The sequence below is a fragment of the Chiloscyllium punctatum genome, chromosome 17 (genome assembly GCF_047496795.1).
Source record: "Chiloscyllium punctatum isolate Juve2018m chromosome 17, sChiPun1.3, whole genome shotgun sequence".
NCBI lineage: Eukaryota > Metazoa > Chordata > Chondrichthyes > Orectolobiformes > Hemiscylliidae > Chiloscyllium > Chiloscyllium punctatum.
In genome coordinates, this window is record NC_092755.1 from 83,876,995 (window position 1) to 83,899,977 (window position 22,983).

The following is a 22,983-nucleotide window of genomic DNA, read 5'->3' on the forward strand; positions in this document are numbered from 1 at the left end:
GTCTTCACTCTCCAATATCGCTTTCGTTATAGTAATTACTAACTTGTGAGCCTTGATTGGGAGTGTTGATGCCTGGTTATGAAACACCACCTAGTCCAGCCACAATTAGTCACTGTATAATGATTGAAGGAGATGGATACATTGCCACTCTTGCCCCAAGCCCCCTTCAACACTCTCTCGAATGTCCTAATGTGCATAATTCAAAAATTACTGGACTTGCTGTTATACTGAAAAACAAGAAATAGCCAAGCTGCAATTTTGGTAGTCTGGAGTTTTTAGTTCTTCCAAGGCAGAATTTGTTCGTCTTTAGATGATTATCTGTCACATTGTACTACTGCAGTCTGTGCATGGGAAGTGTTTCTTTGATATTTACAATGATGTTTGTGGATTTTGGGTGAATTGCTGTAGTTTTGAGTTGTTCAGGCAGCATTTCTTACTATTATTTTATGCTCAGTTTTACTTGATTAAAGTATTTCTGGCTGACTCCAGAAGCAGTTTGCTGCTGTTCTTCAGGGTAATTGACAGTGGTCACATTTTTGGACTCTGGGTTCACATGACATACAGCATTTATGCTGTAGCTGTAGAGTCTGTTCAAAACTATCTGACCACTGCTAAATGAATGCACCATAAAATCCGAATCTATCACAAGTGAAGTTTAATACACTGTTGTTGAATGTCTTCCAAGCTAAGTAGATTACTCTTTCTTTTCATGATCATCATTTCTAGGGGTACAAACGGTAGATCAGAGCCCACATTCTCCAGTAAGTCGGTTAATTGTTCTTGAATCCTTGGTACACTGGTATCCCTAAAGGGATAGATTAACAGTTGAGTGGTATGGGTTGGTTTAGAAAGCTTATTAATTTATTTAACCAATTAATTTATATTTATTTAATAGTGTCTGACTGAACATTTTGTTGCATCTCTGGTAGAAGGGTTTGCATTTACAAGGGAATTTTTTTATTACATTTGAACCAAGTCTTAATGTGATTTGTATTTACAGCCACCCTTGATTCAGAAGTTGAGTTCACTTGCAAAGTGTTGTATGTTCAAAGCTGTTCTACGTAATATTAAACAATCTTTGTGATGATAGGTTTGCTTGTGAAATGGAACTCCTTTTAAATTTGTTGCAACTAAATGTTATTTAAAAAAAAAAAGTTGATTTGACATTGTGTAACAGTAAAGAGGGGGTAATTTTGACCAAGATAATAGACCCTTATTGCTCTTTGGAGTTCAGAGCTTCTATTTGTCTGAAGGTATATGCAGTACAGTTAGTTAATGTGAAAATTAATATTCTGTGATTTTTAAAGTACAGTATTTTAAAAACTATTGAATGTGAATCTTTTGCTTGCAGATATTATTTCCAAAAGTGGTGTGCAGCCTATAAGAAGTATGAATTTAATAGGCTTTGTTATCAGTTACAGATTTAAATCTCATTATTAATTTAAATCCATTCTGCAGTGCAGTATAATTCAAAGCCAGTTGGTGTGACTTGTTTGATTGAAACCCTACACTCCTTCCACTTGCTGTCTAGTGAGAGCTAACTTGATCAATTAAAGCAAAAAACGAGGATAAAATATACCAAATTCAAAGATTTTAAAAAATGTAAACTATGATTTTCTGTTCTGAAGAGCATACTGTTAGCTATCTTTAAAGTGGACAGTATGTTAGAATGTGCAACAACATCTCTCCAATAATGTTTTCTCATTTCATCAATATTTGCTAAATGTCACCTCCAGGGCTTATGGTTTCTTGGAAATTTTTTCCTTATAGCAACTGTCCAAGTAATTTGAAGACAATTTCTATTGATGTTCAAATTCTCATACAGATTATTATGGTGTACAGGGTAAGAATTGGTAAAAGCTCTATCAATAATGTCTGTCCAGTGTCTTTCATATTTGAATGTGGCATTTTTCCAATGTCTTGTTGATCATTTCCAGTTAATAGTTAAATGGCTGTTTCAGACTTTTCTGTGAATTTTAAACCCAAATTGATTTTTGAGGATTTCTACTGTTGAAGTAATGAAACGTTTTTGATGTTTTAAAACTGGTTTGAAGTTCCCCATTGGCTGTTCGCTCTACCGTGACATCTAGGAATGGCAGTTTGTTGTTGTTTCCCTCCTCTTTAGTGAACTATATGCCAGTAAAGTTGATGGCCTTGATGGTTTCCTCTAATTTGTTTTGTTTAATGATGACGAAGGTCATCCATATAGTTTGGGTCGGACCTAAAGTTTGGGTCGGATTGTTGGCAGAGTTGTTTGTTCGAGTCTCTGCTAAGAACCCTGACATTGGAGATCCCATGAATGTTCCATTGTCTTGTCTGAAGGTTTGTTGTTGAAGATGCAGTGGGTGGTAAAGCATAGGTCCACTAGCGTGATGACATTGTCCTTGCTGATGAAATTGGTGGTGTTTGGTGTATGTGTCTTTGGTTCTTCTAATAGTGTAGTCAGTGTTTCCTTGGCTAGGTTGATGTTGATGGATGTGAACAGGGCAGTTAGATCAAAGGAGACCATCATTTTATTCTCTTCTATCTTGGTGTCTTTCCCTAACCCTAACCCGTCAAAAAGAACGGGTACCCAATGAACACAGTCCGACGGTTTCTCAGTAACAAACCCATACAAGAAGACAAAACATGTCCAGAAACCCTAGCCACTCTACCCTACATCAAAAACATCTCTGAAATGACTGCCAGACTACTCAGATCTCTTGGCATCATGGTAGCCCACAAACCCACCAACGCACTAAAACAGCAGCTAATGAACTTGAAATATCCCATTCAGACAACAAGCAAAACTAACGTCATTTACAAAATACCTTGCAAGAACTGTAGCAAACACTACATTGGACAAACTGGCAGAAAACTAGCTACCAGGATACATGAACATCAATTAGCCACAAAACAAATGACACACTCTCCCAGGTATCCTTGCATACAGATGAGGAAGGACACCACTGTGACTGGGACAACACATCCGTCCTAGGACAAATCAAACAGAGACATGCACGAGAATTCCTTGAAACACTGTGTATTCCAACCAGAACTCTATCAACAAACACGTTGACTTGGATCCCATTTACCAGCCCTGAGAAAAGAAACTGGAAATGATATCACTAACCCAAGGAAGCCTAAACACACAAATAGAAAATGGGCCATACCACCAGTGTCTCATCCGGAGGCTCACTGATGATGTTACTTGGTACGGTGATGAAACGTCTGAAAACGAAACTATTGTTGATATTGGTTAAAAACAATGACTGCAGATGCTGGAAACCAGATTCTGGATTAGTGGTGCTGGAAGAGCACAGCAGTTCAGGCAGCATCCAAGTAGCTTTGAAATCGACGTTTCGGGCAAAAGCCTTTCATCAGGAATAAAGGCAGTGAGCCTGAAGCGTGGAGAGATAACCTAGAGGAGGGTGGGGGTGGGGAGAAAGTAGCAAAGAGTACAATGGGTGAGTGAGGGAGGGGAAGAAGGTGATAGGTCAAGGAGGAGAGGGTGGAGTGGATAGGTGGAAAAGCAGATAGGTAGGACAAGTCATACTGAGCTGGAAGTTTAGAACTAGGGTGAGGTGGGGGAAGGGGAAATGAGGAAACTGTTGAAGTCCACATTGATGCCTTGGGGTTGAAGTGTTCCGAGGCGGAAGATGAGGCGTTCTTCCTCCACGCATCTGGTGGTGAGGGAGCGGCGGTGAAGGAGGCCCAGGACCTCCATGTCCTCAGCAGAGTGGGAGGGGGAGTTGAAATGTTGGGCCACGGGGCGGTGTGGTTGATTGGTGCGGGTGTCCCGGAGATGTTCCCTAAAGCACTCTGCTAGGAGGCGCCCAGTCTCCCCAATGTAAAGGAGACTGCATCGGGAGCAACGGATACAATAAATGATATTAGTGGATGTGCAAGTAAAACTTTGGATGTGGAAGGCTCCTTCAGGGCCTTGGATAGAGGTGAAGGAGGAGGTGTGGGCGCAGGTTTTACAGTTCCTGCGGTGGCAGGGGAAAGTGCCAGGATTGGAGGGTGGGTTGTTTGGGGGCGTGGACCTGACCAGGTAGTCGCGGAGGGAACGGTCTTTGCGGAAGGCGGAAAGGGGTGGGGAGGGAAATATATCCCTGGTAGTGGAGTCTGTTTGAAGGTGGCGGAAATGTCGGCGGATGGCTTGGTTTATGCGAAGGTTGGTAGGGTGGAAGGTGAGCACTAGGGGCGTTCTGTACTTGTTACAATTGGAGGGGTGGGGTCTGAGGGCGGAGGTGTGGGATGTAGATAAGATGCGTTGGAGGGCATCTTTAACCATGTGGGAAGGGAAATTGCAGTCTCTAAAGGAGGAGGCCATCTGGTGTGTTCTGTGGTGGAACTGGTCCTCCTGGGAGCAGATCCGGCGGAATTGGGAATTGGCATTTTTGCAAAAGGTAGGGTGGGAAGAGGTGTAATCCAGGTAGCTGTGGGAGTCGGTGGGTTTGTAAAAAATGTCAGTGTCAGGTCGGTCGTCATTAATGGAGATGGAGAGGTCCAGGAAGGGGAGGGAGGTGTCAGAGATGGTCCAGGTAAATTTAAGGTTGGGGTAGAATGTGTTGATGAAGTTGATGAGTTGTTGATATGCTTATTTTGCCGAAGTTACATTATCATGATTTGAGCGGAAAACATTTAAAATTGTATTACATGTATAAATGTTCTTACTGGAAATATCTGGGCTTTAAAAAATGATCAAGTACATTGTCTAAAGCTCCTCAGCAAAGATTATACAGTCAGTGCAATGGTTACCAATCAGCCCACGTCAGGACCTGATAGCAAAAATCAAAGCTGGCCATCTAGTGTAGTACTGAGGAGGTGTTTGCCTAGTTGGGTGACTTATTTCAGATGAGGTCTGGTGGTGTTTGCCCTTTTACAATCTTATTTCTACCTATCAGAATGGAAGGCAGAGGAGTAATCTCTGCAGTCTTGGCCAATTTTGTCAATATCTGAGAAAAGAATACATGGACACTATCTCAATGCTGTTAATAGCTGTAAATTTATTCACAGCAAGCTGCTATGTTTCTGTAGTACAACAGTAGTTACCATTTAGAAGTACCTTTTGCTGTAAAATGTTTTGAGATTTTGAGTCATGAAATATGCTGTAGAAATGCAAAACTCCATAAATTTACTATGTTGCCATTAACTTTCTCTGACTCTGTTTGTAAATGAGGATTTCCCCTAGAAGATTTTGGGCTGGTTTGGTGCCTCAAATTCTCCTTCCCCTCTAGTTTCCGGTTCAGGCAGTGATGGGCATAGGCCAGATTGTTAATTACAAGAAAAAAGGATAAATTAAAGAATGAATAATTGGATCATATTTGTTGGTCACACTACAGCTAACTTGAAATACTTGTTAGGAGCAAGATACTTGTTCCCTTGGTTTGTTGGGTGTAGCATACTGAAGATTAAAAGAGGGTAAATGTGTGCCAGATGAACAATAATGTGGGCAAATGTGAGTTTGTTAACTTTGCTAGCAAAACAAGAATGCAGATTATCTGAATAGCCATAGGTTGGGATGGGGGAGGTATAATGAGACCTCTATGTCCTTGTATAACAGTCGCTGAAAGTAAGCATGCAGATACAACAGGGACGAAATAGAATGTTGAGCCTTCATTGTGAGGATTCATGTACAGGAGTGGAATGTCTTGTTGCAACTGTATAAGTCCTTGGTCAGATTACACCTCAAGTATTTTTGTAGTTTTGGTCTCCTTATCTGTGTAAGGATGCTCTAGGTATGGAGGCAGTGCATCAAAGATTTACCAGCCAGATTCCTAGGATGGTAGGATGAACGAATTGAAGAGAGACTGGATTGGTCAATATTAATTGAAGTTGGACGAAGAAGGGAGAATCTCATGAAAGCTTATAAATTTATAACGGGACAGAGAGGGTAAACTCAGGAAAGTGTTCCAGGTGACTGACTGGGGAGTGCAGAACCAGGAATCTTAGTTTTAAGAATATGGAGTAAGCCATTTCTCATTGAGATGAGAGAAATTTTGTAACCTGGAAAGTGCTCAGCCTATTGGATTCTCGGCTACGGAATGTGGTCGAGGTCAAAACATTAAATGTTTTCAAGAAAGAGTCATATGTAGTTCTTTGGATAAAGGATATTGAGAGAAAGTGAGAGCAAGCCACTGAGTTGGATGGTCAGCAACGATCATATTGAATAGTGGAGTAGCCTCGAAGGGCTGAACAGTCTGCTCTTGTTTTCTGATGTGGACTATAAACTTCCAGTTCTTCATGATATTTCCTGTCCCAGCATAATGGGTTTAACCAAATAAGATTATGAAACCGTAGAAAAATTTAAATAGAGTTCTTCCTTGGTAGAACAGGAGGTGTCCTACTCCTAGACACAGCCTGATCAGATATGTAAGAAAATCATCTGTTTTCAGTCTTGTTACAATTACACTGTAATCCTTAATTTAAAGTCATTTCATTAAAATTATGATTCATTTCTTCCTAGTACTAAGTTCCTACTTCACTATTATTTGCATTACATGATTCAGACAGTTGAGTCATTCCATTTTTAAAAGGGGGAAAAAGTGACTAAATTCTAGGGAGCGAACAGTAATAACCTTGTTTGCCTGTGATATTCACATTACTCTGTAGCTCTAAAGCTCAATATCATCTCTAGAAGCAGCAGTGCATTAAGCTGAAGATTAAAATCAAGCTCTAACAGGCCATTGTCTCTACCAACCTGAATCGTAGTGCATTGAAAGTGGAGTCACTGGTAAATAGGATAGTGAAGAAGGCACTTGGTATGCTTGCCTTTATTGGTCAGTGCATTGAGAATAGGCGTTGAGGTCACATTGAGAGTACAGGACATTGGTTAGGCTGCTTTTGGAGTATTGCATGCACAGTGGTTAGCACTGCTGCCTCACAGCGCCAGAGACCCGGGTTCAATTCCCGCCTCGGGCAACTGTCTGTGTGGAGTTTGCACATTCTCCCAGTGTGTGCGTGGGTTTCCTCCCAGTGCTTCGGTTTCCTCCCACAGTCCAAAGATGTGCAGGTTAGGTGAATTGGCCGTGCTAAACTGCCCGTAGTGTTAGGTGAAGGTGTAAATATAGGGGAATGGGTATGGGTGGGTTGCTCTTCAGAGAGTTGGTGTGGGCTTGTTGCGCCAAAGGGCCTGTTTCCACATTGTCTGTAATCTAACCTAATTCTGGTCTTCCTCCTATAAGAACAATGTTGTGAAACTTGAAAGAGTCCAGAAAAGATTTACGAGATGTTGCCAGGTTTGGAGGGTTTGAGCTAGAGCGTGAGGCCGAAATAAGTTTGGGCTGTTTTCCCTGGAGTGTCGGAGGCTGAGGGGTGCCTTTATTGCGGTTTATAAAATCATGAGGGGGGTGGTTAGGGTAAATAGGCAAGATCTTATTTCTGAGGTGGGGCGGGAGTCCAAAAGTAGACAGCATAGATTAAAGGTGAAAAGGGAAAGATTTAAAAGAGACCTAAGGTGCAACATTTTCATGCAAAGGGTTTTACTTGCATGGAATGAGCTGCCAGAGGAAGTGGTGGAGACTGGTACAATTGCAACATTTAAAAGGCTGTGTATATGAATAGGAAAGGTTCAGACGGACATGGGCCAAATGCTGGCAAATGGAGCTAGATTAATTTGGGATTTCTGGTCAGCATGGAAAGTTGGACGGAAGGGTCTGCTTCCATGCTGTACATGTTTATGACTCTTATGCTCTGTGTTCATGCAAAAGCCTCACGAGTCTGATAGCCAGTTTTACCAGTAAATCAGAACTAATGCAAGTTCAACTCTGTGGTTTGGTATTATTTGTTTTGAAATTCTCAACCTTCTGTTGAATGTATTATACCTAGATTTGTTCTGTGCAGCAATCTGTAATTCTATCTCTCCCTATTTCAGTTTATCTGCTGTTGAAACCCTAAAGTATGTTATTTAACCCTAGACATGACTATTCCAATGTTTTGCTAACCAACCTTCCATCCATCTGTAAGCTTTAAATCATCCAAAGCTCTGCTGGCCATTTCTTAACTCACTCTTAAGTTCAATTAATCACAACCCCTGAGCTCACTGACTTGCATTAGCCCTGCCAAGTGACACATCAGTGTTTTAAAAAGTTCATTTTTGTCTTCAAACCTCTGCATGACTTCATCTTTTCTCTTAGTGTAACCTCCTCCAGCTCTCAAATTCACTGAGATCTTAGTGCTGTGACAATTCTGACCCAATATGCACCTCCTGTTTTCATCTAACCACCATTGACAGTTGTGTCTTCAGGTGGGATCTAAGCTCTGGAATTTCACGACTGAACCTCAAACTCTCTCGAAGATTTCCTTAAAACTTTGCTCAAATATTCTTATTTTTTTTGGTGTCAGACTTCTATTTGATAACATTCTTGCAAAGTACCTTGAAGCGTTTTAAAGGTGCTCAAATAGTATGGTGTCGAAATTGTCTGAATACAACCAATGCATAATAGAACATAGAACATAGAACATAGAACAATACAGCACAGAACAGGCCCTTCGGCCCACGATGTTGTGCCGAACTTCTATCCTAGATTAAGCACCCATCCATGTACCTATCCAAATGCCGCTTAAAGGTCGCCAATGAATCTGACTCTACCACTCCCTCGGGCAGCGCATTCCATGCCCCCACCACTCTCTGGGTAAAGAACCCACCCCTGACATCTCCCCTATACCTTCCACCCTTCACCTTAAATTTATGTCCCCTTGTAACACTCTGTTGTACCCGGGGAAAAAGTTTCTGACTGTCTACTCTATCTATTCCGCTGATCATCTTATAAACCTCTATCAAGTCACCCCTCATCCTTCACCGTTCCAACGAGAAAAGGCCGAGAACTCTCAACCTATCCTCGTACGACCTACTCTCCATTCCAGGCAACATCCTGGTAAATCTTCTCTGCACCCTCTCCAAGCTTCCACATCTTTCCTAAAGTGAGGCGACCAGAACTGCACACAGTACTCCAAATGTGGCCTAACCAAAGTCCTGTACAGCTGCAACATCACCTCACGACTCTTGAATTCAATCCCTCTGCTAATGAACGATAATACTCCATAGGCCTTCTTACAAACTCTATCCACCTGAGTGGCAACCTTCAAAGATCTATGTACATAGACCCCAAGATCCCTCTGTTCCTCCACCTGACGAAGAACCCTACCATTAACCCTGTATTCCGCATTCTTATTTGTTCTTCCAAAATGGACAACCTCACACTTGGCAGGGTTGAACTCCATCTGCCACTCCTCAGCCCAGCTCTGCATCCTATCTAAGTCCCTCTGCAGCCGACAACAGCCCTCCTCACTGTCCATAAGTTACAGGTTTTCATAAGTGATAATGATAATTTCATTGTGAAACGTGGTTTTTGAGTAGTTTAATTGGCTTCAATTTTTGAGATGGAAAGGACTTATATTGACAAAGAAATGCAGTACCAACAGTTAAACTACTGATCTATTAGATGATATTCAAGGCCTCACACAGAGCCCATAAACTTCTGATTGCTATTTAACAAACAGCTGCAGTTAACCTTTTAAATTTATTCCTGAAATGACTCTAATTGTTATGCATATTAATCATGTTTACTGATACTGTTGTTAGATTAGGTTACTTAGTGTGGAAACAGGCCCTTCGGCCCAACAAGTCCACACCGACCCCGCCGAAGCACAACCCACCCAGACCCATTCCCCTTCACCTAACACTACGGGCAATTTAGCATGGCCAATTCACCTAACCTGCACACTTTTGGACTGTGGGAGGAAACCCACGCAGACACTGGGAGAATTGTGCAAACTCCACATAGTCAGTCGCCTGAGGCGGGAATCTCTGGCGCTGTGAGGTAGCAGTGCTAACCACTGTGCCACCGTGCTGCCCACTATTATCTATTTATAAAAGTTTCTGTACTAATGTGTCAAATGTATGTTTAAGCTGCTAGCTATCAAGGTTACACTCTAAGGCATTATTTATAGTATAGTAACAAATATGTTTTTCTATTTTAGGTTATTGATGGAATCAAGGGTGGAAAGAGAAGCTAGAGGGGGTAATTCAATTATTTTTAACCCATGTTAATCACTATTGCACCTGCTTAGGATGAGTGCAATAAGAACTTTTATTCCTTGCTTTACCAGCAGAGCTGCTTATACTGAAAAAAATTATTTAGTGCCTATCATGACCTCGATGTCTCAAAATACTTGAAACTTGTTTTATTGTTGGCATAGTCACTGTTGTAATGTGAATTTACACTGCAGTTTAAATCAGTTTAATGGATAGGGTCAAACCATTACATTGGATGATCTTACACCTTTCAGTTCCTTTGCTGTCTCACCAGCAAGACTCCAATCAGGTTTACTTGCATTTTGTTTCCTTGTGATTTCTAATATAATCATATACTTCCTGGTGTCAATTAGTTTCAGATAGTAAGTACTTACTTAGCGCATTGTCTTTCCACAGAGCCTACACTATCCTATTCGTGAGTTGCATAGGAAAGGCCTCAATCCTTGACGCATTGGAACCTGCCAAGTCAAATGCTACATTTCCTAGTTCACAGATCATGATGCTGCTTTTCAGAATGTTTGCAATCTCGTGATTTATCCTCAGCGGAGCACATTTCCTTTTAATGGCACGAAGTGACCTTTGGCTCATTGTGAGAAGACCCATAAAGTGACATTTGTTACTGCTAAGTTTTGTAGAATGATGGAAACCCCATCCCATACTCAAGATGTCGTATTGACTGATTCAAAGTGCACTGTAACGACTGGGAACAAAGAAGGAATTCCTGATGACGTAGCTATATCTGGGTCATCTGTCACAGGAACCGCTATGAACGGTGAGTAAACCACACCAAATTATACTTTGCTTACATTCCCTCCAAAAAAATACTTTCTTGGATGTTTTGTCACAATCATTTTTGTAATTAAAATATGATAAGCTTTTAATTTCACAAATCGAAGATGCATCAGTTGGGAGGTTATGTTAAAAGAAAGTGTCTATGCAGCGTTTGTTTTGAGTAGGTGAGGTAAAGTATGTACCTATGTAGATTCAAAAACGTGTGCTTGTTTCTTTGCTGGAGAAATTGAATTATTCAGTCAATTTTAAGTTCTTAGAGGAGGATCTGAATTTTAGTATTCTCTCAAATTCTGATTGTAAAGAGTCATGCAGTTCAACATTTTTATTTAAAGTTTGTGAAGCTGTTAATTAACTAGGTCTAACTGACAGTATGATAAAATAAATGCAGGCAGCAATGCTGTCAATAACCCAGGATGGCATGAGGGCATAAGACATAGGAAAATAAGTATTTGGCCCATCAAGTTGGCTCCACCAGGCAATGAGATCATGCCTGATCACAGTCCTCAACTCCATTTACTTGCCTTATCTGTATAAACTTTGGTTCCCTTAATGATTGAAAATCCGTCTCAACCTTTGAAAAATTTTAACAATCCAGCCTTGACAGCTCTGGTAAAGCATTCCACAGATTTACCACCCTCTAAGGATGAATTTTCCTCCTCATCTGTGTCTTAAGTGAATTGAATTAAATTTAATGTCATGTGTACCGAGGCACAGTGAAAAGCTTTGTCTTGCGAGCAATACAGACAGATCACATAGTTAAATAGTATAGATAAGTAAATAATAGGTAACAGTGGCAAAAACAAAAACATAGGTACAGGTGAAGTGGATGACCTGGATAAGTGGATAAGTCCTCTAGTCCTAGACTCCTACAAGGGGAACAATCTCTCTGCATCTACCCTGAAATGCCCACTAAGAATCTTTCTTTTTTCTAAGGTCTCCTCTTATTTTTCTAAACCTCAATGAGTACAGGCAGAAAATACTCAATCTCTCCTTGTAAAGTTTCTCCAAATTTAGTGAACCTCTCTGGACTGCCTCCATTGCCAATATTCTGGATTAGTGGTGCTAGAAGAGCACAGCAGTTCAGGCAGCATCCAAGTAGCTTCAAAATCGATGTTTTGGGCAAAAGCCCTTCATCCATTGCCAGTATGTCTTTCTATGGCTAAGATAATTAAAACTGTGCACTGACTTCTAGCTGTGATCTGACTAGTGCCTTGTATAATTTTACCAAGACTGTTCTATATTTTTATACTCCATTCTCTTGGAAATAAAGGCATTCCATAATTCTCGCTGAACTTGGAATTTTGTGATTCATACACTAGGACCCCAAAATGCCTCTGCACTGCTAGCCTTCTCATCTATTTTTTGAGTCACTCTCAAACTTGGTAATTATATATTCACTTCTGTCATCCAAATCATTTAATATATCTTACAAATAATTGCAGCCTCCCCTCTGATCCCTGTAGCATTTGCCTATTTAAAAGTTGCAAAACTAAAAATGCTCCTTTTCTCCCAACTCTGTCCCCTATTGGTTAACCATTGAGCATGATGGCTCAGTGGTTAGCACTGCTGCCTCATAGCACCTCGATTCCAACTTCAGGCGACTGTCTGTCTGTGTGGAGTTTGCATGTTTTCCCCATGTCTGCATGGGTTTCCTCGGGTTTCCTCCCACGATCCAAAGGTGTGTAAATTAGGTGAATTAGTCATGCTAAATTGCCCTAGTGTTCAGGGATGTGTAGGTTAGGCGCATTAGTTAGGGGTAAATGTCAAGTAATAAGGTAGGGGAATGGGTCTGGGTGGATTATTCTTGGCAGGTTAGTGTGGACTTGTTGGACCAAATGGCCTGTTTCCACGCTGTAGGGATTCTATGATAAGTGGAGGTGAGGTGTAATGTTCTGAGAACTCATTTACAAAGTAAATATTGAAGGGGAAAATTCCGAGTGTTTTCTAAAGACAGGCAAGTTTCCAACTTGTCCTAAATGTTCTGTTCTGTCATGCTCTCCCACCATTCTTATGTGTGAACTTAGAATGGTTTCCTCTTCCCCAATGAATTTAACATTGTAATTCTTAAAAACCTTGATCTTTATCTAAACCTTTTATCTTATCTTATCTCTGCAAGTGTTTACTTTGTCTTATGTATCTCTATTCCATTTGGACCACCAGCGTCCGGGCTGACTTTGCTTTGTGGAATCCTTCCATCAAAATGTTTTTTCCCCTATTCTTTCATGGGACGTGGGCTTTGCTGGCTGTGTCAGCATTTATTGCCCTTCTATAAATGTTGAGTAGGCAGTTAACAATCACCCTTGCAGATTTTCACAAAAACAGAAATTGCAGATGAAACCCAGGATGTCTGGCCACATCTGTGAAGAGATAAAGCAGAGTTAACGTTTTGAGTCCAGTGACTCTTTATCAGAACTGATAGCAGCTAGGAATCAGTGGAATTCTAATGAAGACAAATTTGAGTTGGGGTGTAGGTAAACAGATTAGTAGAGATGGAGTCCTGAGAGAGATATGAGAGAAACAAAGGTCAGAACAGAAGAAAAGCCAAATAATTGATGAGCATGCAGAGTAGGAGAGAATGGGCAAGTTGTGTTGAAAGCAACCCATGTAATGTGATAATAAACCTGAGTGTGGGTGGGAATGGTTAGCTGTACTAAAAGCAACCTATATCTTGATACAAATGGGAGTGGGTAAAAAGCGTGGAAGACCAAAATCAGGCTGCGAAGTTATTGAATTTGATGCGAGTCTTCGAGGCTTCAGTGTCCCCAAGCTGAAACTGAAATACTGTTGTTTGTGCTTGCATTGAAGCTCACTGGAACACTGTAGCAGGCCTGCCGCAGAAAAACTGGTGTGAGAACATGGTAATGGCAGGCAGCTGGATTCTCGGGTTATTTCTGTGGAGAGAATGAAAGTGTTGTACCAAGCAGCTGCCTAGCCTGTGTCTCCACCAATATAGGGGAGACAATACTGTTAACAGTGAATATAGTAGATAAGAATGAATGAAATTGAGATAAATCACTGCTTCGCCTGGAAGGTATGACAGGCCTTGGATAGTGAGGAGGGAGAAAGTAAGTAGGCAGATGTTACGCCTTCTGCGATTGCATGGGAAAGTGACATGCAGACGTTGGGATGTATTGGTAATGGAGGAGGAGTAGACCAGGGTGTCCTGGAGGGAGTGATCCTTGGAATGTTGACAAAGAAGGAGAGGGGAATGAGAGTCTGGTCCTAGCATTGGAGATGAGAGACTGAGGCTTGGAAACTTTTGGATTCCCTTCCTTTATAGACAGACAGGTTTTAGATCCAGATTTTTATTGAATTTAGATTTCACTAGCTGCCACAGTGGAATTCAAACCTACTGGGATTCTGGATTGCTGGTCCAGAGGCACTACACCATTCTGTCCCATTTATCTTTAATTTTTCTTTTTCAAAAGTGAAATCTCCTATGAGCCATTCTTCAACCAAGTTTTTGATGACTGTTTCCATTTTCTTGAATCTTGTCTCATTGTTCTATTTTCCTTATGTTTTTCTGTATTTTGGGCATTGGTTATATTCAAGTGTTATATAATAGCATGTTGTAAAGGTAATGTTGATATTTATTTCATGTGTGTGTTTGTTTTGATTTGTTTTCCTTTTTCTGATCAGATTGAAAAATTGCTTCTGTCAGCAGGTAGGGTTGGAATGAAAAATGAAGGTTAAGTTTGAAATATGCTGAAAATCAATGGAAGGTGAAGCTATTGGTTGTTAGTAAAAAAGAAAGTTTGAATTTGTAGTACTTTTTTTTTATATTTGGTGCTACCCCTGAGAAGAACATAAGAACGAGGAGCAGGAGTAGGCTGTCCAGCCCATCGAGCCTGCTCTGTCACTCAACGAGACTCAACTCCACTTACCCAGACTCTCACCGTATCCCTTAATTCCTTTATTTTTCAAAAATAGTCTACCTTAGCTTTAAAAACGTTTACTGAAGTAGTGTCAAATACTTCTTTGGGCAAAAATTCCATAGATTAACAACCCTCTGGGTGAAGAAGTTCATTCTGAATTTAGTCCTAAATCTGCTCCCTCTAATCTTAAGGCTGTGCCCTCTTGTCCTAGCTTCACCTACCAGAGGAAACATCCTATCATCATCTTTTTCATCGATTATCTTTGTAATTTTATATGTTTCTATAAGATCCTCCCCCCCCCCCCCCCCACCACATTCTTATGAATTTCAATGAATATATTCCCAATCTACTCAGTCTGTGCTCATAAGTCAGTCTACTCAGTCTGTCCTCAACTCCAGAATCAACCGACAGAAGCTTCTCTTCACTCCCTCCAATGCCAGTACGTCCTTTCTCGGGTAAGGAGACAAAAACTGCATACAGTACTCCAGGTGTGGCCTCACCAGCACCTTGTACAGTTGTAACATTATCTCTGTGCTTTTAAACTCAACCCCTCTAGCAATGAAGTACAAAATTCCATTTGCCTTCCTAATTGTTGTACCTACAGACCAATCCTCTGGTGATTCATGCATGAGGACACTCTGGTCCCTCTGCATAGCAGCATGCTGCAATCTTTTACCATTCAAGTAATAATCTTTTTACTGTTACTTCTACTAAAATGTGTGATTTCATATTTATTAACACTGTATTCCATCTGCAGAACTTTGCCCACTCATTCAATGTATGTATGTTCCTCTGCAAAGTTTCACAGTCCTCTGCACATTTTGGTCTGCCATTCATCTTCGTGACATCTGCCAACTTTGACACCATACACGATTTGATAGCCTACCTTATTTCCATGACAGTACACCTAACTCCAATTCATCTATATAAATTGTAAATTGCAGTCCAAACACACATCCCTGAGGATTTGCCAGCCAGAATAGCACTCATTTATCCCCACCCTTTGCTTCCTGTTAGTCAACCAATCCCCTATCCACCCTAATACTGTACCTCTAGTAGCATGCAGCAGCCTCATGTGTGGCACTTTGTCTAAGGTCTTTTGGAAATCTTCGGTACGCCACATCCACTGGGTCCCTGTTGTCCACCTTGCTTGAAATATCTTCATAGAATTCCAAAAGATTTTCAAGCATGACCTGCCCTTCATGAACCCATGCTGTATCTGTCCAACGGGACAATTTCTTTAGAGATGCCTTGCTATTTCTTCCTTGATAATAGACTCAAGCATCATCCTCACTACAGGGGTTAAGCTAAATGGTCTATAATTCCCCATCTTTTGTCTACCTCTCTTTTTAAACAGTGGTGTCACATTTGCTGTTTTCTAATCTGGGTCTGCCTAGAGTCCAGTGAATTTTGGAAAATTACTGCCAGTGCACCTGCTATATCTCCTTCCATCTCCTTTAGTACCTTTGGATGCATTCCATCAGGGCCAAGAAACTTATCTATCCTTAGCTCTATTAGCTTGCCCAACACTAGCTCTTCTGTAATAATGATTATTTCCAGGTCCTCACCATCTTCATCACTTACTGGCATGCTAGTAGTATCCTCCACTGGGAAGACTGATAAAAAAATACCTGTTCAATGCCTCGGCCTTCATAATATCCCATAACTAAATGACCCTTCTCATCCTCTAAAGGACCAGTGTACACTTTAGCCACTTTTTTTTTCATAGAAACCTTTGCTATTCTGTGCTAGTTTTTTTTCTCCTACCTGCTCTCTTTTCTTTATACCTCCTTTACTGGCTTTCTGTTCACCTTTAAAGTTTTCCCATTCTTCTAGTTACATGCTGTTTTTGGCCACTTTGTATACCTTTGCTTTCAATTTGATAGCCTGTCTTATTTCCTGAGACACCCGTGACAGATTATCCCTCTTCTTACAGTCCTTCCTTTTCACATGAATATATTTTTGCTGAGCACTTTGGAAAATTTCTTTGAAAGTCCTCCGCTGCTTGTCAACTGGCCCACCATAAAATCTTTGTTTCAAGTCTACTTTAGCCAGGTCCTCCCTCATTCTACTGTAGTCCCCCTTGTTCAAGCACAGGTCCCTGGAATTTGATTTTATTTTCACTCTGAGTGGCCTTAGTTGATAGGAAAAGTCATTCTTGGTGAAGACAAGTAAGACACGCAATTTGAAGAACTTCAAGGCAAATATTTGTGGCCAGACCAATCAAATCGTGTAGCAGTTGACATTTGAATGCCCAACCCTAATTGTTTACATATGCACCAGTGTGTCGGCTGCCTATCTAGAGGGAAGCAGTATTGAATCATAGTATTATACAGTAGAGAAGCTTAGATTTAGGTGCCATTCTTTAAATGGATTCATCAAACAGGGGCAGGTGGAAAGTAGGCTAACAGTAACGTCAAAGTGCAATTCAGTGCATAGAACAGTATTTCAAAAATTACCAATGTATTTTGAAGAAATTAGCTAAAATGTATGAGCTTTCAAATCTCATCAACGTTGACTTGTTTCAGATTGATGGAATGCTGTATATGATATTATATGATTGCAATAACACATTGTCAAATAACCTTTTACTCCACACTTTCCAGAGGTTTCAAGTGAACAATGTTTTTACATGTATACACAAATTATGATGGGTAATCAAACCTGAAAATCTTGTATCTGAAACAGAGTGATGCAATGCTGCCCCTTTGTGTTCAGCTCCTAGTTTGCATTGGCAAAGTTGTAACCAATGTGAACCAGTCACAGCTACAACAGCTATGATTTTCCCCACCCTAGTACTCTGGAACACAAAACATGTCTTTGGAGTCATAGGTAATTGAGAGCTGCTAGCTATCAAGTAAAGAAACAAAAAATCTGAATTTTTGAATTGGTGTGGGGGCCGGACCATAGGCTGCAGTCAGGTTGGTGGTCATTGTCCTAACTAACTGCCTTAAAGATGAACAAATGCAACCACCTTCATGCATTAATTGTCCCACATTCCAGAAACTAGAGCACAGAATCTAGGTTGGCACTCCAGTCTGTGTTGCACCTTTTGGAGCTAAGATCATCCTGGCAAGGTGCTTAATCCAAGACCATTCTCCCTCTTGCTTGTGCTTCAAAATAGTGGCAATGATTATTTCCAACCAGAGATGGAATTATTTTCAATTTCCTGGCCAATATTTATTCCTCATCAAATGTATTTGTGATTATAATAGCAATGCTGTTTGTGAAACTTTGAAATTCGGTTGTCCAGTTTCTGACATTCCAACAGCAACTGTGGAAATCCTTCATTATGCGTAAAGAACTTTGGGATGTCATGCCCTGTACAAGTCCAACATTACTGTTTTCATTATAAGTGACTTAAAGCTTTCTCTGAACAATTTTCCAGAGGGAAAATATCCAAAGCTTTTTTTTTAAACTTGTTCACTGGATTTCTGAGATATTGGCAGGTTGAATTACTGCCAATTGTGTATGTTGAATTACTCCGTGCTAAGCAGCCCACCACCACTACGTTCTCAGAGACGTTGCTGATAAAGGGCTTATGCCTGAAACGTCAGCTCTCCTGCTTGGATGCTGCCTGACCTGCTGTGCTTTTCCAGTGCCATACTTCTTGACACGGAGAAGAGACAGCATGGTTTTGTGAAAGGGAAATAGTGTTTAACCACTTCTTTGGAATTCTTTGAAGTATTCTATGGGGAAAGAGGGGCCTCATTGATGTACTGCACTTGGATTTCCATTTGACAAGATTCCATATCAAATGTTATCCTGCAAATTAGGAGCTTATGGTGTAGGTGATAAACATCAGCATGGATGGAAGTTTGGTTGGCAGAAATTAAGAACAATGTATAAATGGTCATTTGCAGGATTTGACAAGTGGAGTTCCTATAAGTGTCTGTGCTGAGTCCTCCACTTTTAAAAACATTCCCAGTGACTTATATATGAGGATTGAAGACATGGTGGCTAAATTTGCAGATGATGCAAAGATAAGTAGAAAAGTACATTGTGAAGACAACAAGGATGTAAAAGAATATAGATTGAATGAGTCAAAAATCTGACAATATAATGTGAATTTCTTCATTTGGCAGGAAGAATGGAGTAGTCTATAAATGACAAATGAATGCAGTATTCTGAGGTGCACAGGTATTGAGATGTTCTCGTACCTGAGACACACAAAGTTAGTATGCAGGTACAGCAGGTGATCAAGCAGTCTAATGGAATGCTATTCTTTATTTAAAAGGTTTTGAACATACAAATAAGGATGTTAGGCTTCAGCTAATTAGGAGCATTGGAGAGACCGCAACTCTAATGATGCATGTAGTTTTAGTCTCTCTATTTGAGGAAGGAATATGTTGGAGGTGGTGGAGAGGAGATTTTAATACATTGATAAATAGAATGAGTGGGTTGTTTCCATTGAAGTTTAGAGTGGATGATTCACTTCAAATATGTAAGTCATTGAATATTTTTAAAGCGAATGTAGGTAGATCCTGGTCAGCAAGGGGAATCAAAGGTTATCAGGGAAGTTGGGAATGTGGAATTCAGAACACAAACAGATCCACTATGATATTATTGAATAGTAGTGCAAACCTGAATGGCCTACTTTTCCATATGTTTGTATGTCATAATCCATGTGGTAAGTCCTTTGAATCAGTTAATTATAATTGACTGGCTTCATGGCTTGTTTTAAGTGATGTGAATTTGTCAACCATGTAGTCACTGGAGTCCCCAATAGAAGTCATGGACTTCCCTCCCTGAAGGATATTAGTGAGTCAGCTGGGTTGCAGTGAATCTCTGGAAACATTCATGATTGTGTCTGTAATATTATGTGATAAATTATTATATTTTTGAAATTGAATTCACAGATTGCTGTTTTTGGATTTAACCTTTATGAACTTTAGGTAGCTATAACTACTGTCCTGCCAAAGCAAAATAAAATATAAGCTTGTGTAATATGCAACTTTAGCAATTGCATTCAGTGAAGGTTATTCACCAAGCAAATTGGGAAATATTGGAAAAATGGAAATTTGGGAAGCATTTTCATTTTAAAATATTTTACAGGATGTAGGCAGTTCTGCCTAGGCCAGCATTTAATGGCCATCCCTAATTGTCAAGGACAGTTAAGAGTCATCCACTTTTCTATGGGTCTGGAGTCACATATGTTAGACAACCAAATAGGTTTTTCTGACAGTCGGCAATGGTTTTGCAGTCATCGTTTCAATCTGGACTTTTACTGAATTCAAATCCATCTGCAATGGTGCGATCTGAGCCCAAGTCCCAAAACATTACCTGAGTTTCTAGGTTAGTAGTCTGGTGATAATACCATTAGTCCATTTTGTTGTGAAACCCAGTTTTACAAAATAGTTTTTATACAGATTGGTAAAAGGTAGAAGTCATTTGTTTGATTGGATATAATACCATCTATAAGATGAACTGCAACAATTTGCCAACGCTACTTGGACAGCATGTTCCAATCTCATGACCTCTATCACCTAGAGGGATGAGGTAGCTGATGTTTGGGAATCCCACTATCTACAGTTTCCTTTCCAAACCACTCGCTGTCCTGACATGGAACTGTACCATTGATTTAATGTTGCTCAGTCAAAATCCTGGAATTCTTTCGAAACAGCACTGTGGGTGTCTTGCACCATATGAACTTTAACAGTTAAAGGTGGCTACTCCTCACCAAATTCTTCAGGGCACTTTGGAATGGGCAACAAATGCTGGCTTCAGTAACAGTGCTTGCATCCTGTTATGACACTGGGTAAACCCTCCTGCTTAATTGAAAGCAGCAATACAGAAAAGATGTGTCCCATGCAGTAATCTGTGAAAATTCAAAAGGCCAAGAACTATTTAAAGTAAAAATTACCAATTTTATTTCTTAAAGTATAACAGAGAATAATTAACTAACAACTACATTTGCTCTCTCTAACCTATCTTTTCCCTCCCTCTTCCACAATACTAGTCTGATAAAACTCCCAATTAAGATGTACAAAACTACTTATCTCAAAACCAAGCAGCTTTTGATTCTCTTCTGTATTCATGTCATCTTTTCTTCTTGGGGATTCTGCTTCACAGGTTTCTGATCGATAAAGGTACTTTTTATAAAGCTATTTTTCAGGCAGTCTTTACATGTTGGTAGCTTGGCAGTTCTCCTCTCAACTGTTCAATTTTCCCTGGTCTTGTACCCCCCCCAAGCATCAGATTGTCATTGGCATTTAAGATTGTCAATATACTAAATTCAAACTGGATTGGAGTTTGGTTTTTTTTTGGGGGGGTATAATTTAAACTGATTGGCCTAATTCAAATCTGTTTTGTCATTTCCAGGCAACCAGCTAATCGAGTTGTTCAACCAAATGTTATTTTAGTTATTTTCAGAACACTTGGTTTTGTAAGTTCTGTTGCTTTTAACACTGTTAAAGGTACAATCCGCACCCACCTCTTCCTAACAATCCCAAGGACAAATGAGGGAGGTAATGTTTTAAGGCCTCTTCTTCTATTGATTTTAATGTGACATATTCAATATTAGTTTGAAGGAAAACTGCTTTCTACTGATGTATCTGTTGGCATTTTTGTTCTTGGCATCTAATATTAAAGAAAAATAACTTGTGTTCTTGACGGATCGCCTGAAAATGCAAGCAAGCCCCTCTAACACGACACTAGTTTATGCAGAGGTTTTATGCCATAGGTACCTCCTGATATTTTCTGCCTGCTCATTATTGTGGATACTTTTTTTTCCTTTAGATCATTGATTTTGTTCCAGTTGTTTGGCTTGGCTGTTATAGATATCTAAGTAAAATTCATGAACTTGGTTCATATATTAATTTTATTTTTTCTTTAAGATGTACCAGCTAATAGGATAATCTGAAATACAATAATTGTAAACCTGACTGAAGCCATCATTGTGCGTTGAAGTCATTTTGTAGCATATAAAATTGATATACCAGCCAGTTTCATTCTCCTTGGAAGTCTTTGTTTATTAAATTAACACATGCAAATCAATTATTATCAGTGACACTACTTATTAGATGTCATGGAAGTTGTGCTGTTATTGTATCTAGAATACTTGGAACAGAAAGGGAAAAGTGGGTCGGTGTTTTCATACCAAAGTTGGAGAGCTTTGTTAACATAACTGTCACTTGTGATAACTACTTGCACAGATTGAGGTTACACCAAGGTCTTAGAGTAATGAAGTTGAGCTTGTTTTGAATGTTACTTTGGTAATGATGTGTCTGACATTATGAATGATTGCTAGGAGAAAGTGAGGACTGCAGATGCTGGAGATCAGAGCTGAAAATGTGTTGCTGGAAAAGCACAGCATCCAAGGAGCAGGAGAATCGACGTTTCTCCTGAAGAAGGGTTCATGCCCGAAACGTTGATTCTCCTGCTCCTTGGATGCTGCCTGACCTGCTGCACTTTTCCAGCAACATGTTTTCAGCTATGAATGATTGCTGCTTATCTCAGCAGAAAATGTATAAAGTAAGTTTGTGCCAAGAGTATCCAGAACCTTCAGAAACAAACTGGTTGACAAAAAAAGTGAACAATCTGGTGGTATTTTTCTTGTCCACAACAAGTTCATAGTTTTTTTTTATATTTGTTCATGGAATGTGGGTCAGCATTTACCATCCATTGTTAATTGTCCTGGCAAAGGTGGTGGTGAGCTGCCTTTCTCGACTGCTGTAGTACTTGGGGTGTCGGTGTATCCATAGTGCTGTTATGAAAGGAGTTCAAGGATTTTGATTCAGCAGCGATGAAGGGACAGCAACATATTTCGAGTCTGAATAGTGCAGACTTGGAGGGGGACGTAGAATTGGTATATAAAAATCAAAAGAACTGTGGGTGCTGTAAATTAAACAGAAGTTGCTGGAAAAGCTCAGCAGGGCTGGCAGCATCTGTGCAGAGAAATCAGAGTTGACATTTTGGCTCCAGTGACCCTTCCTTAGAGCTGGACCAGAAGTGTTAACTCTGATTTCTCTTCACCAATGATGTTAGACCTGCTGAGCTTTTCCAGCAACTTCTGGTTTTGTTTCTGACATACAAATGGTGTCGAGTCCATGCATCTGCTGCCTTTGTCTTTTTGGGTAGTGGAAGTTGTTGATTTGGGATGATGCTACTTCGATTGAACTTTAAAGAACGTTATCCTGATTTTTAGAATGTGAATGGTGCTTCTCAAAAGAGAATGGCAACTTTTGTGCTTTATTATCTGTTCATAATACTGAACAATTTTGATTTAGATCTGAACCCTGGTAGCACTACAGTATGTAGTTCTGGACTTGTTTTTTTTATGTACAGAAAGATAAA

The 22,983-nt window shown here is 40.1% G+C and overlaps 1 protein-coding gene across 6 annotated transcripts in view; it reads left to right on the forward strand.

Moving 5' to 3' along the window:
- The window catches only part of golga3 (golgin A3), a 103,425-nt gene that overhangs the window by 32,320 nt on the left and 48,122 nt on the right, over positions 1-22,983 (forward strand). For all 6 annotated transcript variants that reach the window (XM_072587721.1, XM_072587723.1, XM_072587720.1 and 3 more), the window contains exon 2: positions 10,418-10,793. In XM_072587721.1, the coding sequence (XP_072443822.1) occupies positions 10,658-10,793 (136 nt within the window). In that variant the 5' untranslated portion in view covers positions 10,418-10,657. The remainder of the gene's footprint in view (positions 1-10,417; positions 10,794-22,983) is intronic.